The sequence below is a fragment of the Drosophila miranda genome, chromosome XL (assembly GCF_003369915.1).
Source record: "Drosophila miranda strain MSH22 chromosome XL, D.miranda_PacBio2.1, whole genome shotgun sequence".
In the NCBI taxonomy this organism is placed as follows: domain Eukaryota; kingdom Metazoa; phylum Arthropoda; class Insecta; order Diptera; family Drosophilidae; genus Drosophila; species Drosophila miranda.
In genome coordinates, this window is record NC_046673.1 from 12,971,823 (window position 1) to 12,987,674 (window position 15,852).

Below are 15,852 nucleotides of genomic sequence, written 5' to 3' on the forward strand. Positions count from 1 at the left end.
AGACGGTATATGTTGATGTTGATTAACCCTTAACAGGCCCGTGGGTTTTAAAATTTTAAAATAAAATGATTTAACTGATATATTAATATTTAAATTTTATGCAGCCATTAATAATTTTTCTTCAACATTTTTAGTTATATTAAAATGTTCTTTTACATAATATATAAAGATTACTTCTAATTCTGTGGTATTTTTTTTATATGCTTCTTATAATTCTGTTGTTGTCGGGACATAAGGGTTAAGAATATATCAAAGAATTCGTCCGAGACCACCTTGTATAATTGCATCATGGTCTATGGCATGTTTACGCAAGCATTTTCCAGTTTACTTTTCAGTTTTAGTTTTCAGAGGTCAACCGAAACACGAAGAACAGAATTATGTTCCTAAATATAGGGTATGAATGGAGAACTCGATGCGCGAGACAGGATAGTAGGAAGATCAGATACGGTGGAGAGTTTATTGAAGGAATATAATATATAAGTATGCAGACCTCTACGATTTAGAAGTTATTCCGGAAAAATGGTATGCAAGGTTCAAGGTATATTTATGGTATGTTACATCTATTTCATCAATCCATTTAATTTCATTTTTAAAGATACATATATTAAAAAAAACATAGGGTATAGACACTTCCATACGCTGATGTTTTGATTTCCGATCATGGACAGAGAAGGATTAACCCATTGTAGACCAATGGGGTATTTAAATATTCCACCGAAAATGATAGAGGAAAGATAAAATAGATCTATAAGAAGAATTTACATACAGCATTATTTTCCGCGTTTTAGCTCAAGTTGTTCACCTGTTTAAACAGAGGGGGATGAAGTGAGTTGAGCTCGTGTTTTGTTTTCGGTATATTTTGAAACTGTGACGTATATTTCGGTATACTTCTGAGAGTCAGACCGTATATCTCTTCGATAAATCCGCGGTCACACTGATCTGATTCCCTCAAAAAAGCATCATCATTGCCGGACAAAAAAGTTTTGAACGCAAAAGCCGCACGGAAACCAAGATTATAATACTAATTCCTAAAGATGTCTTCACGTTACGATCGCGCTGTTACTATATTCTCCCCAGACGGACATTTGCTTCAGGTGGAATATGCCCAAGAAGCCGTCCGGAAGGGCTCGACCGCGGTAAAACTCACGCTGTTGCAATATTTCGCATGCATTTTACTCAAAAAGAATTATATTCCTTAGGTTGGTGTTCGCGGCGGCAGCTGCGTTGTGTTGGGGGTGGAGAAAAAGTCTGTTGCCAAGTTGCAAGAGGACCGCACAGTTCGCAAAATTTGCATGCTTGACCATCACATTACAATGGCCTTTGCCGGCCTCACTGCCGATGCGCGCATTCTGATTAACCGTGCCCAAGTGGAGTGCCAGAGCCATCGGCTTAATGTTGAGGACCAAGTTACTCTGGAGTACATCACTCGGTATGCATAGTGCCGTGCCTTTCACTGCCTTTGGGCTTAATGTATTTATATTTTTCGTACATTTCAGTTACATTGCCCAGCTGAAACAGAAGTATACTCAGAGCAATGGTCGCCGTCCCTTCGGTATTTCTTGCCTTATTGGCGGATTTGATGGCGATGGCTCGGCTCATTTGTTCCAAACCGAGCCCTCTGGTATTTTCTATGAATACAAGGCAAACGCTACGGGTCGCTCGGCTAAGACTGTGCGCGAGTTCTTCGAGAAGAATTATCGTGAAGAAGATGTGGTCACTGAGAAAGGTGCCGTCAAGCTGGCAGTTCGCGCCCTGCTCGAGGTGGCACAGTCGGGCCAGAACAACTTGGAGGTGGCCATTATGGAGAACAACAAGCCGCTGAAGATGCTGGATCGGGAAGTCATCCAGGAATATGTGAACATCATCGAGAAGGAGAAGGAAGAGGATATCGAAAAGAAAAAGCAGAAGAAGTAACACACCAGGTACTCTTTAACAGAATGCCTTCAATTCGAACATTTTCCTAATTCAGGACCTCTGCAAAAATCTCCCCTAAGATTATATATTTGCCAACAAAATGTGTTAGCACCACACGAAATCACTTCACGCAAAAGTCATTTAGTTTTCAAAGTATATTTTATATTAATCGTAGGGAGGTTTTTACAGATTCCATTGATTTGGCGAATGTTCCACCGCATCGCATCGGGTGGCCCGATGGCACATTTTTATCTAAATAATTTTCTACATTTTGAAATGTTGTAAAGAGGTTAAAAGCTACATATTTGAGTTGTATAAAATACATGGTCTACCAGACACGAGAACGGAGATCCAGCACAATTTTCCTTTCAAACATTCTATAACTGTAATAGCGACATTATTAATTTTATACGCGTGATATGTTGTGTATTCCCTCTGCTGCTGCTACTCTGGAGAGTCGTCGAAAACAGCTGTCTGGCTGCTTGTGGGTCATCGTTCTTTTTGGGGGATCTTCAACGCGGCCGTTGGCTGCATTTTAAGAGGCAGCTGTTAGATTTCAATATTGGTCCTCATTCCAGGAGTGGGCAACTTGCTACGTGCAACACGATGTTCAGGACAATTTCAGAACTTCTTATGGAAACCTTATGAAATTAATAGTTTCTATCTGTCTATCTATACATCTGTGTATCTATCATATTTCTATCTATCTTCGTTTCGATGTTCGATGTTCGATGCTCACAGCGCAAAGTCAATCCAGGGAACCACAAGATGAAGATGATGATAAAACCGTGGTCCCTCGGATCGTGATTCTAAGACAAACTGGCTAAATACAAGCTACCGTACCCCGCAGGCATAGATATTTCAGTTGAAGAAGAAAACAGGAGCAGCCCTTCTTCTTTTAAACTAAAGTTTTTTGACTATGAACATAATGATTATAATTTGACTAAAAAGAAGATTTAGTTTAAAGGACTATAATATTTAGAGAATTGTATTAACGAAAAAACGGCGAAATTCGTCATAAAATGGCGTAAGTAAAGTAAAATGTACGTAGATATTTGCAGGGCTGCTATCCAATGTAAATAAACCGTATCTCATGTATCGTTTACAACCGTGCTTCGATGAATCGCACGCAGAGATACTATCGATGGTTGGCAATCATACTTGTCATCTCCAGCGAAAATTTCGTGCGCCAAAAACATAAACTAATGTGAAATAGTTAGAATTAGGACAAATCCAGTGCAATATAGTTTTTAAAAGAAAACAAAAAAACCTCTCAAGTGTTGGCGCGTGTAGTTAAGTGCCCACAGAGAGGTCGCAACGAGATAGTGCGAGTGAAAATTGCGTGTTACAATTACTGTTTTACGGGGGTGGGCCGTGAGAGAACGAGAGGCCAACAGTCAGTGGTGTGGGAACGCCAAACGCCATGCAGGAGCACCGTTTTTATTTTCCATCAACATGTACAGTTATAAGCAGTAAAGTTTGATCTAAATCCAAAAATCCATACAGTTTAAAAGCCCAATCCCAAACAAAATAGATAGAAAGATGCTGCCGGGCATCTATTGAGAGATTCGTTACGGAGTGAAAATACTTCTTTGTCGTTATGCAGCAACAGGACGATCCTCCATCCCTGCCCGTGGGCACGGAGGTGAGTGCCAAGTATAAGGGCGCCTTTTGCGAGGCAAAAGTCAGCAAAGTAGTGCGCAATATCAAGGTGAAGGTGGTCTACAAGCAGGGCCTGGGCACGGGCATCGTGCCCGACGATGCTATCAAGGCGCCGCCCGGCCAGATGCGCGTGGGTGCCGTTGTCGAGGTGCGGCACCCAGACAGAAAGGAGATCGTCGAAGCCACCATTGCCAAGATCCAAGATGGCTCACAGTACACGGTCGTCTTTGACGATGGCGACATCACCACTCTGAGGAGGACGGCCCTGTGCCTGAAGAGCGGCAGGCATTTTAATGAGAGCGAGACCCTCGATCAGCTGCCGCTGACGCATCCGGAGCACTTTGGCAATCCCGTGGTCGGCGGAAGAAGGGGTCGTCGGAGGGGTCAATTGAATGAGGACAGCTCGGATGATGATGACGAGAGCGATGCCAAGGAAGTGGTCAACGAGAAGGAGGAGAACATTGGCCAGGTCGTCTGCGTGGAGACAGAGTCCAAGAAGAAGGACAAGGAGAAATGGTTCCCCGCCTTGGTGGTGGCGCCCACAGCTCAGGTGAGTCCTCGCTCCTCGCTCTCGCTGGAGATTAGAGCTGCCCGTTCATTACAGAATTTCACTTCACTTTGCAGGCCACGGTCAGAATCCGCGTGAAGGATGAGTACCTGGTAAGATCCTTCAAGGACGGACGCTACTATACGGTGCCCAAGAAGGAGGCCACCGAATTTACCAGGGAGGTGGCCAGCAAACAGGATGTGCCTGCTGTGCAGGCTGCCCTCGAATTCCTCGACAGCAGCGTCCTGCCGCCGCACTGGGACCGCGACTCCCTCTTTGGCCTGTCCAATCTCACCAGCGACGACGACGGCGAGATCGATTCGGACTCGTCCGACGACGAGCCGCACGAGGAGAAGGATCGCTTTGTGGCCCAGCTCTACAAGTACATGGACGATCGGGGCACGCCGCTGAACAAAGTGCCCTCCATCCAGAGCCGCGACGTGGACCTGTACCGCCTCTTTCGGGCCGTCCAGAAGCGCGGTGGGTACAATCGCGTAACGACCCAGAACCAATGGAAAATGATTGCCGTTCGCCTGGGCTTTGCCCCCTGCACGGTCAGCGTCATGAACCTGGTAAAGCAGGCGTACAAGAAGTTCCTGCAGCCCTACGGCGATTTCCATCGCAAGCTCGGCTGCTCCATGCTGATGACATCGCGAAACTCGAACCGCAGCAAGGGACGCAGTCTGGTCCGGGCCAATTCGGTGGCCTCGCCCAAGCCAATGGAAACCACCAAAACGGAGACGATCAGCAAATTGGCCCAACCGAATCAGACGGCTACCATCACGAGCACCAGCTCTTCCAGTGCTGCAGCAGCAGCTACCTCATCAACCATTGGACCCACTTTGAGCGCTGCAGCCAGCGCTGCCAGGGCCGCCTCAACGGCCTCCATATCGGCAGCAGAGGAGTCTGAGAACACCAGCGAGTCGAGTGTGGTGGTGGAGCCCATCAAGAAGCAACGCAAGGCTTCGGCGGCGGCCACCAGCACTCAACAGCAGGGCAAGGTCAAGAGCCTCGTGGAGAAGTACGAGGAGAAGTCCTCGGCAGCAATGCCCCTTGCCGTTACTGCCGCTGCTACTGGTGCTGCCAGTGGAGGAGGCCCCACAGCAACCGTAGGAAGTGGATCTTCAACAACAACATCTGCAGCAAGTGCGGCGGCATCTGCTGCTGGTAACACTCCCTCCACGGCCACTCCATCATCATTATCATCAGGAGCAGCAGCAGCAGCTGCCACTCCTTCGGCCGCAGTCGGCAAAGACACCGAATCGGATCTGCCTTTGTCCAAGATCAAGCTGCAAGCGGCCGCCGCTGCTGCAGCAGCCGTGACCAGGAACAGCATGGAGAAGGATCAGCAGACCAACATCAGTCCGGGCAGTGCCACATCCAGCAAGGCCAACTCCGCGGACAATCAAAGGAGCAGAGATGCCTCCCCATCCGGTAAGTGCAGAGCACACAGATCTCTGGACAATCCTCTTAGATATTATGGTGTTATTTATTATGATCAGACGATCTATGCTAGCTTCACTTTCACCTTATGATAGGCATTGGCCAGGACGCCGCGCAAGTTCCAGATATGCTCGAACTTCTCCGGCTGCACATTGTAGGCAGAGTCGACGGCCTTGGCCCAGATCTCCAGCTCCCCGCTGCCGCCAGCCTTGCGCCGCTGCTGCTGCTCCTCAGGTATAGGCAGGCGGGCGGTCCACAGGGACCAGCCATAGTGCCGGCCATCGGGCGAATCCTCCTGCTCCAGTTCGGCCACATGCCATGTCTTACCCTCGTCTCCGGTCAGATCCACGCGAAGTATTTTGCGTCCGCCTCCACTCCAGGCATAGCCACGCACTGTGATGTATCCGCCCTGCGGATCCACTTTGACCCGCTCCCCCGGGAGCGGTGTGCAAATGGCCGAGGTCACCGGCATGGCCTGAATTGCCTCGGCCTTGCTAAAGTCCACCGTGTCCCAGTCCGTGCTGGGGCTGAAGCCCTTGTAGTCGTTCTGCTGCCAGTGGGAGTCCGACTCGTGGTCGGCCACCATGATTCTTGTTAGCCATTTGACATTTCGGGCGCCCACAACGCCGGGCACAATAACGCGTATGGGATAGCCATGATCCCGCGTCAGCGGTTCATCGTTCATCTCGTAGGCCAAGAGGACATCGCCGCGTGGATCCAGGGCCTTCGAGAGAGGAATGGAGGCGCCGTAGGGATGGGATGTGGGATCCAGATCGGCCCCCTCGAATATCACGTGCATGGACTCGTTGGGCTGCACTCCCTGCTCCCGAAGCACATCGCAGAGACGGGCTCCCGACCACTTGGCATTGCCCACAGCACCGGCGCCCCACGAGAGACCTGCAGCAGAGAGAATGTTCGATTAGTTACTGGGATTAGTGGGGGACTAGTGTCGCAGCACCCACCCTTGACTGCCTTGATGTCGGTCATCTCGGAGCGTCGATTGCCCCCGCACATGATGGCCGCCGTCACCGTGTGCCTGGGCAGGGCCTTGATCTGGGCCAGAGTCAGTGTGAGCAGCGGCCCCCCCTGCTCGCCCCCAGACGTGTCGATCTCCAGTTCGTACTCCTCGGGCACCAGGACGGGAACGGGCAGGTGATTCCTCACATAGAACATTTCGTTGGGGGTGTAGAACTTCTCGGCTAGCAGACCAATGGGCGGCTCCGCGTTGAACGGACGCTTGGAGGCGGGCTTCAGCAGGGCGTGTCGTTCGGGCTCTTGGGCCCAGGGCGAGCCCAGCTCCTCCTCCGCATTGGGCACAGTCAGACCCTCCAGGTTCCCGATGCGAAAGGATTCGAGAAGCTCCAGCACCTCCAGAGTGTTGTGCTGCTGGTAGATGGCCCAGAAGGGATCGATGGCACTGCCCGCGGCCATCATGATCTTGTCCCCCCCAGGATGATTCTCGGCGAATTCCGTCACATCGTAGACCCCCAGGCCATAGGTGACCCAAATGCCCTTGTCGGGTGCATTGTGTTGTTCCACCTGCTCCGTTTTGTAGGTGGGCAGATCCTTTCTGGGCGTGATGTGCCACAGCCGGGCCACTGCCTCATCATCTGGCTTTACCTCCTCATCTGGCGTGCTACTGTATCGCCGAGTCAGCCAAACGTAGCCTAGTCCCAGGCCGCCGGCCCAGAATGCGCCGTACAGGAAGATCTCCGCTTTGCTCCCGGGGGAACTCCATTTGGGGTTTTCCTTTTCTTCTTGTCCGCCGCCCCGTGCTGAGGCTGATGTGGTGGCCAGTAGGCGTCTGGCGTGTGTATGTGGAGCCAGGTGTGTCTGTGGCATCAGCTTCTGCAGCCTGACCGCCCGTTGCCACAGCAAGCGCATGATTATGTAACAGAACTCCGCCTCCTCCAGAAGAAACTCACATTAAATGAATAGAAAACAATCAGAATAGACAGATTTCAATTTGTCCCGTGATGTTATCTTCGGAGGCAGCCGGCGAATGCTGTCGCGCGACTTGTTGCTGCCTGTCTTTCTCTTCTATCTTTTTGTGCTCTCTTTTTCGGCCTTGGCCTTAGCACCCGCAGGCCCCCTTGGGCGTGTTGGTTTTATTGATAAGCAAGCTTTTTGGCAGCATAAGCGCTAATTTCTGCTGTTTTTGTCGCCCCGTTTTGCGTTTTGTTTGCGGTACTCGTACACGCACACCAGCTTCCGAGTATCGATACAATGTATCGACGGGACACATCTATCGATATGTCTTAAGCGCTGTCTAAACGGGTCAAATGCTGAATTGTACAATTCATTTGGCACTCTCTGATGTCATAATATTATTCTTCATTATGTATAGGCGAGCTGGCCGTGTAAATGCAGGAAGCATAGGAGCTGAAATGAACGAGCTCCTACATAAATATACCAAATATTAATACACATTACGGGATATATATGTTAAAAAGCCAAAAAGGAATTAGTAGTGGATTTAATGAGATACTGGGTGCTACACAAGACCCTAAACGGTTCATGCGTTGATTAATTAAATCTAAAAAGCAGAAGAAACATCTATATCTATCTAAAAAAGTAATTCTCTCAAGGGTACTACCACATAAAGAGTGAGGGGGAAAAACTTATATTCTTTTCTATCTTTTCGGATCGTAGAGTTTTGTCGGGTTAGGGGCAGGGGCAGGCAGAAAATCTCGTCCGGTTCAAAGCAGCTGCAGCCTCGTTTAGCCAGTGCTTAAGAAAAGCATACACAAAAGGAATGAACCAAAATGAATATAAATAGGAGAAATAAGCCAGTTAATATGCATCGGTATGTAGATACATAGATTAGATTTTAATAAGAGCGAATAAAATACCAGTAATCGAATAATACACATACATACGTGGTTATGTATTTGTTCCGCTTTATTTTTTGCGACTTTAGTGACCATCTTATCCCTCTCTCTCTCCAACTCATGTCTATAGCTACCCCCGGGCCGTCTGCTGCAGCTGCTGCCCCACCGACCACCGCCAAGAAAGAGAAGCACCAACGAAAGCAGGTGGAAAAGCCGGACGAGAAGCAGCGCGGCAAGCGGAAGAAGGAGGATAAGGACATCAGCGTTGAGAAGATCGACACCGGGGACTTTGTCGTGGGCATCGGCGATAAGCTAAAGGTCAACTACCACGAGAAGAAGTCCCCCAGCTCCCATGGCAGCACCTACGAGGCGAAGGTCATCGAGATCAGCGTACAGCGCGGTGTGCCCATGTACCTGGTCCACTACACCGGCTGGAACAACCGCTACGACGAGTGGGTGCCCCGGGAGCGGATTGCCGAGAACCTGACCAAGGGATCCAAGCAGAAGACACGTACGATCAGCACCAGCAGTGCGAACAGTGGCAGCGGCGGCGGTGGGGGAGGCGGCGGAACCGGATCAGGTGCTGGCTCCCAGGGCACACTGCCCCCAGGTCCGGGTGGCGGCGGCGACAAGCAGCCGCCGCCTGGCAAGGATGGACCCTCAAAGACGGCACCGCCCACAGGGGCGGCGGGACAGCAGGGTGGCCAGTCGGGAAATCCCAGTGGCTTCAGTACAGCCAGTTCGCTGATTCAGGCCATGGTGAAGACGCCCACCACCACGGGAGCGAAGCGGGGCCGTGGACGCAGCGACTCCATGCCACCGCGATCGACCACTCCTTCGTCGGTAGCCTCCAATTCGAGCAGAACCAAGTCTCCGGCGAGCTCCCAGCAGCAGCAGCAGCAGCAGCAACATCAGCAGAAGCAGCCGATGAAGAGGCGTCCCACCCGAGGGCCGACCAACAGCGCCAACATCCGCATCTCGGACGCCTCAATGGCCTCCGAATCGGACTCCGACTCGGACGAACCAGTGCGCCGGCCCAAACGGCAGAGTGCCAAGGAGAAGGCAGCTGGCAAGCCGCAAGCCACCGCCAAGGGACGTCTGTCCCGTGTCCCATCATCTGGGCCCACGGCAGCCGCAGCTCAGCAAAGTCCCAGCGAGGAATCCGACGAGGATGAGGAGGAGGAAGACGCGCCTGGCCTCAGTACTGGCAAACAGCAACAGCAGCAGCAGCCGCCTCCTTCGCTGCAACGTTCCCGAGCGGCTGGCAATCGGGCCATGAGCAGTGGGGCCGCCACCTCCAAGGGACGCGACTACGATCTTAGCGAAATACGGTCCGAGCTAAAGGGATTCCAGCCGCAACTGCTCTCCTCCTCGTCCTCCTCATCGGCATTGCCCATAGACGAGCGTAAGGATCACATCAAGGGGGAGAGCCATGCGCCTGCGGGGGACATCAAGAAAGAGCCGAAGGTAGAGTCCTCGGCCAAGAGCAGCTCCACGGAGGCCTCTTCCGAGACGGACTCGTATGTGGACGAGGACTCGCAGTCATCGGACTACCGGAAGCATGCCAGCGAAAAGCGCACAAAGGCAGGAGCTGCGGGGCAAACGCCAGGGAAGGCAGGACAAGAGCCACCGGGCAGCGCAGATTCAATCCATCTGCTAGAGACCATCAAGACGGAGACCAAGGACATTAAGGTGAAGCCCTTCCACACGGGGGCAGATATCAAGCCGACCACCAGTCTGATAGCTCCGGCCCGCTTTGGCCTGAACAGCTCCTCCTCAGTCTCAGCCTTGGGCTCAAGCTCCTCCTCCTCGACATCCACTCAGGGACCCTGCCTCTCTGCCGTGGCCAAGTACACGCCGGTGATCGTGGAGAAGCCCCTCACCATGACAACAGCCGCCGCCAGCAGCAGCAGCAAGAAGTCCGCTCAGTCCGCGGATCAGCAACATCCCAACAAGAAGGTGGACAGCCTCAAGAAGCAGTCGGGTGCGGGACCAGGAGGAGCCACAGCCACTGCCAGCAACAGCAGCAGCAACACCACGGCACAGGAGGCCAAGAAGTTCGCTGAGCCTGTAGCCACCTTGAAGGTGGAGCTGCCGGCAGCCTGTTCCCCATCTTCGTCGTCCTCTTCGTCCAGTTCCTTTTGCTCAACTGCTTCGGGAGGCAGTTCCAGCTCCGCCACGCGATCTCTGCCAGACATGAGCAAGCTGGAGATCAGCGGTGGAGCAGGAGCAGGAGCAGGAGGCAGCGGGGCAGCAGGTCCATCTGGGACCCAGCCCTCGACACCACCGACGGCCACGGCCACAGCCAGCAGCAAAGAGTCCAAATACAGCAGCAGCAGCATTGCGGCAGCAAGCGGTGGACCGCTCACCCTCGGCGATCTCTTGGCCTCGGATGTGTACGAGTTCAAGGACACGGAACCCTTTGAATTCGAGAAGCGCATATCGCCCATGGCGGCCTGTTCGACCACCGCGACAGGCGTTGCTTCTGTTCTGCCCTCCGCCGGCCCTTCTTCGGTCATTACTGTGGTGCCGCCGCAGTCCGCACCTGCACCAGCAGCAGCAGCAGCTGGAGGAGGAGGAGGAGCAGGAGCAGGAGCCGGAGCACCGCCTGGTGCTGGTGCCACTGTGGTGGTTAGCTCTGCGGCCAGAAAGCAGGCTCTCAAGGCCACGGCCCTGCAGCACAGCCTGGAACAGCATCAGCTGCCGCCCAATGTCCATGGAGCAGCAGCGGCAGCGGCACCTGTCGTAACTGCGGGATTGGGAGCAGGCAAATCCAAGAAGCGTGGCTCCCCTCTAAAGGAGGCCAGTCTGGTGCTGGAGAAGCCCAAGCTAATAAAAGTGGAAAAGGAACAGCCGGAACAAAAGCCTGCCCTCCCACAGCAGCAGCAGCAGCAGCAGCAACAGGCGCCTCCGACTGTAAAAGTGGTTGCAGCCACGGCCACGGGCACACACACACCTACAGCCACACCCAATCTCGTGCAGATGCAACAGAAGCTGATAACGCCACCAGGAGGAGGAGGAGGCTCCTCTTCTGCTTCCTCTGCTGCTGGCCAACTGACGCCCGGACACCATGCAACGCCGTTCGATGCGCTGCGCAAGTCGCCGAGCTTCAACCTGAATATCATGGCCCTGAACGAGGAGCTGGCCCAGACCGTGCAGGAGACAACAAGAGCTCTAACCGATGCCCTGCAGCCACCCACGACCCCCATTTCAGCCACCGCTCCACCGGCAGGACCCCTGCTTATATGTCCAGGAACACCGCCCACAGGAGGAGGCGCCACTAGCAGCCAAGTGGCAGCCTCGCCCAAGCTGAGCACTCCGCCCCAGGCTCAGACGAAGCCCCCACCGCCACCCACTGTCGTGGGCAGCCCCTTCATCGAGACCCGGAACGTGTTTGAGTTGAGCACCTCGAACGAGGGCAGCGGCTACAGCTCCGGGGAGTCCAAGGACAACAAGCTGGAGAAGCTGGAGAATGTAAAGATTCTGCTGGCAGGAGCAGCGGGCCTTCCGTTCGATCTGGATGCGGTCAAGTACGAGCAGAAGACCAGCTCCATAGCGGACAAAGTGCTCAAAGCCATTAGCCAGAAGAAGGAGGAGGTGGAGAACAACAAGAGCAAGCCACCGGCACACCCCCACACAGAGGTCACTCCACCCACGGGCACGGGCACGGGCGCAGGCACAGGCACTCCCATGATGATCCCCAAGCTTTTGCCTGATATAGAGGCCACGCCCTTGATTTTGCCCAAACCAGAGCCATGCACCAGCTACAAGCTGGAGGCTCTCAAGATGTTGAGTGAGCCTTTGAAGATCCAGACGGGACCCCTGCTGGGGGAGCTGTACAGGCCGGGACCGGCCACCAATAGTCCGGAGACCAAGTCTATCCTCGATTCGATGCCGGCCAAGAACAACGAGCTAAGCGAAACGATCCAGAAGCTAGAGTGTGCCATTCAGCAGCGCAAGACGCCCGTGAGTGGCCTCTCCTTGACCAGCTCCACAGCTGGGACCCCCCCGACGGCGCACACACCCAACTCCACGGTCACCGTGGGTGTGGGTGGCTTCTCCGACGAGTCCATGGACAGCACAGACTCGGAGCAGCGCCTGGTCATCGAGGATGTGATTGTAGAGGATCATACCACCACCACAACGGCCGAGCAGAAGAGTCCCGGCTCACAGGAGGAACTGGCCGAGACCATGGACAGGACCATCAGCACGCCCACGCCTCCCGTCAAAATGGAACTGATGGGCAGCAAGCAGCTGTGTAACAGCGGCATTCAGGCACCCATTGCCCTCAAGCTGGCGCAAGGAGAGCCCAGCTCCAGCAGCAGTTCGTTTGCGGGAAAGCTAGCAGCTGTCACACAGCCACCGCCGCTGGCAAAGCTCCATCAGCAGCAGCAACAGCACCATCCAGAGGAGTCGAGCAAGATGGGGACACTAAGCTCCTTTGGAATACCCATTGTGGTGCCCGAGATACCCGCATCTATCGTGATGGCGTCGCCCTCTATAATGATACCCGCCTTCACGATTCCCATGGAACAAGATCAGGATAGTCCACCTATTATGGCCTGCACCTCCAGCCCGGCATCGCCCTCGCCGCCGACTGTTTCGTCCGATCTGGGAGACAGGCTGGGCAGTGGGTTGCTGCTGAAGACCTACATAGAGCCGGAGGCTGATGCTCGCTCCAGCAGCTCGAGCTACCACCAACAGCAGCAGCAGCAGTCGACGGCAGTTCAAACAGAAATTGTTCTATCGAACGCAAACGTATCCACCACCGGCGGCTGGATAGCCAGAGGAGCCGAGATCACCAGCGACGCGACGCCCGTGGTGGCACGACCCTTTGTGATGCATGCCGTGAACAAGGAGATGTACAATGTGGTGGCCAATACTGCGGCGCCCGCGGCCAGCTCGCCGCTGATCAATGATCCGCACAACGAGACGATCAATCTGCTGTGCGAAGAGACAATACCCGGCAGCCCGGCGCCCACCTACGGCGGCAAGGATGAACAAATGACCGCTATTGCAGGCATCACTCCACTGTCGCCAGACACTCCGCCACCGGGAACCACGGGTCTGCTGCAGGGGACGACAGGGGCACATCAGTCCGCAGGAGACTCGGCGTTGGGTGGCGTGGGTCCGTCGACGGCAAACAGCTCGCCGGACTCGGCCAGCCAGGAGGATGAGAGCAGCGAAGAGGCCAAGACCAAGCATCTAGAGAACGAACTAGAGGGCTTGGGCTTGGGGGGGACACTGCTCAAGAGGAAGCGCACGAGCAAGCAGACCCAAGCGCAGATCACTGCCGTTGCGGCACAGCTCCAGTCGCTGTACAAGCGACGGCGCCAGGTATCGGGAATGAGAGGCAGCAAACAGACAGCCACAGTCCCAGGTGAGTGCAGCAGGGGCTGCCTTTTGGCAGCTTTGATTTGATTTTGATTGAAACTTAAGTACATTTGCATTCTGCAGCGGGCTCGGATACCGATGACAATTCCGACAATCTGGTGTCCAACTTGGGGCCACAACAGCAGCCGGCACAGCAGCAGCAGCTGCGTCAGAGTGGACGCCAACAGTTGATGCCTCTGACCAATGTCCAACAGCAGCAACACGAGCAACAGCAGCAGCAACAACAGCAGCAGCTTCAACAGCAACAGCAACAGCAGCAACAGCCGCAGCAACAGCAACCGTCTTCGAGCAATCAATTGGGCGTACGACCCTGTCCGTACAACTTTCTGGTTGAATTGGGTAAGTCTAAGGAAGCTCCTCCGAAATATGTGCAGTCTCTCATTAAATCTTATTAAATCCAACCCCAAAAAGATCGCTCTCTGAGCTCCGATCAGTGCATCACAATTCTGCGCAAGCAGATACAGGATCTGCGCAAGGCATACAACACCATCAAGGGCGAGCTGGCGGTCATTGATCGGAGGCGCAAGAAGATGCGCCGCCGCGAGCGCGAGAAGAAGCAACAGCAGCAGCAGCAGCAGGGCCTTACGCAAGGAAAAGTCTGCACCTGATGGTCGGAGAGGGAGCGTGAAAGGGAGCGAGAACGAGAACGCCTCCTCGAGCGGGAGCAGGAGGAGGGAGACACCTAGGGGGAGGTAAGAAACTCGAAGAAGGAGCGACATTCATGAATCATTGCTTGAATTGCCCCAACAAATCAGTCTATATTTACAAATTGTATATACACTCGGTCATATTTGTATGGCTAATTATAAGTAAGGGACACATATGTTCCAATACACCCGGAATCTAGGGTATAAAGTGTCTACAAGAATATTCTTGATTCGATTCTTTTTTGATTCGAGTTTTTTGTCTTTGCTAAGCTGTAAAAACGTAAATTCAATGACAAAAATGCAGTAGCAAAATATTCGAACATATAAGAGTATATTTATAGGCAAGCACGGACACTCCGTGATAGGTATATAAGTTTAAGAAAACATTTACAAACGATTGTACATACACTTGGTAATATTTGATTTCTCATTATAAAATCGCTTTAGGATTGCTTTAATCGAATGAACATGTATGCATGTCCCCGACCAGAAGGCAGTTTGCAAACAAATGCATACAAAACACATTTATAATCTGAGAATTCGATTCTAAAAACCATATATAACCATATATATAACCTAAACCGAGGAAACTCTGCAAATTTTGTGTAAACTAAGCAATATTTGATTTCTGGCTATACGATTATTGATTGAATTATTAAAGGTTCTGAGATAATAATATACCCGGAAAGAAGGGTATTACCAAAAGCACATTTTAAAATTAATGCATATAAAAAAAGATGTTTTAAAATGAATGCAAAATGCACACTTGAAAGCTATATATTCTATAAATTTAGAAAGTAAGATAACTAAGCCTTGTAATAATATATATATAACCCATACGTAATACACATTGATTCAGCAATCTTTTGTTGCAAATCTGTTAGCGATACATTAGCGCTAAAGTTGCTCTTAGGCGCTAAGCCTATAATTGAAATGGAAGCAAGAGGATTATAACTCTTAATATATACAAAATATAAACATTAGTATTTAAGAAGCCCATACACATGTTTGTATATCCAATAATCCTCACCGCTTTTTTATGGATTGTAAGATATAAAGTGTTTTAATAGAATCTAAGCAAGAATGTTGTAAGCCATGAATAATAAATATTTGAAAATATATTATTTAAACTTTTATATAGCCCTGCTGCTCTAGTAAATTAATGAGAGTATCAGTTAATATGAATACATATTAAACTACTTCCTTCTGAACGAAATTTAAATATTCTGAACACTGCATAGTGCAAAGAGTCTTCGTTGCATTGCAGAGCCCAAATAAACCCAAAAACGAAAGGAGGATACAAAAAAGTAGATCTACTAATTTCATTCAATGATATATATGTACTTCCAGTTCGACCAGTAAAGATGTTCTAAGTGAAATTCATCTGAATTTATAAAAATAAATAATGAATACT

The 15,852-nt window shown here is 51.7% G+C and overlaps 3 protein-coding genes across 4 annotated transcripts; 2 read left to right on the plus strand and 1 right to left on the minus strand.

The window, feature by feature from the left end:
• The first annotated feature begins 928 nt into the window (after positions 1 to 928).
• Positions 929 to 2,264, plus strand: LOC108153306 (proteasome subunit alpha type-7-1). The gene is made up of 3 exons (XM_017283217.2): positions 929 to 1,136; positions 1,200 to 1,429; positions 1,497 to 2,264. Exons 1-3 carry the CDS (start codon positions 1,035 to 1,037, stop codon positions 1,912 to 1,914), a joined length of 750 nt encoding a protein of 249 aa, XP_017138706.1. The 5' UTR covers positions 929 to 1,034; the 3' UTR covers positions 1,915 to 2,264.
• Positions 2,265 to 3,053: 789 nt separating this feature from the next.
• LOC108153267 (mucin-12) lies at positions 3,054 to 15,578 on the plus strand. 2 transcript variants are annotated; one of them, XR_004471169.1, is made up of 6 exons: positions 3,054 to 4,126; positions 4,201 to 5,557; positions 8,528 to 13,777; positions 13,855 to 14,130; positions 14,203 to 14,483; positions 14,886 to 15,578. XR_004471169.1 is itself a non-coding variant. In XM_017283139.2 (5 exons), exons 1-5 carry the CDS (start codon positions 3,515 to 3,517, stop codon positions 14,397 to 14,399), a joined length of 7,692 nt encoding a protein of 2,563 aa, XP_017138628.1. In that variant the 5' UTR covers positions 3,054 to 3,514; the 3' UTR covers positions 14,400 to 15,578. The 2 variants fall into 2 exon arrangements, 1 of the variants encoding a protein (XP_017138628.1); XM_017283139.2 differs by having other exon boundaries at positions 14,203 to 15,578.
• LOC108153292 (probable sulfite oxidase, mitochondrial) lies at positions 5,594 to 7,775 on the minus strand. Its single transcript, XM_017283183.2, has 2 exons — positions 6,529 to 7,775; positions 5,594 to 6,463 (listed from the first exon to the last, which is right to left on the minus strand). Exons 1-2 carry the CDS (start codon positions 7,448 to 7,450, stop codon positions 5,631 to 5,633), a joined length of 1,755 nt encoding a protein of 584 aa, XP_017138672.1. The 5' UTR covers positions 7,451 to 7,775; the 3' UTR covers positions 5,594 to 5,630.
• Positions 15,579 to 15,852: the final 274 nt, after the last annotated feature.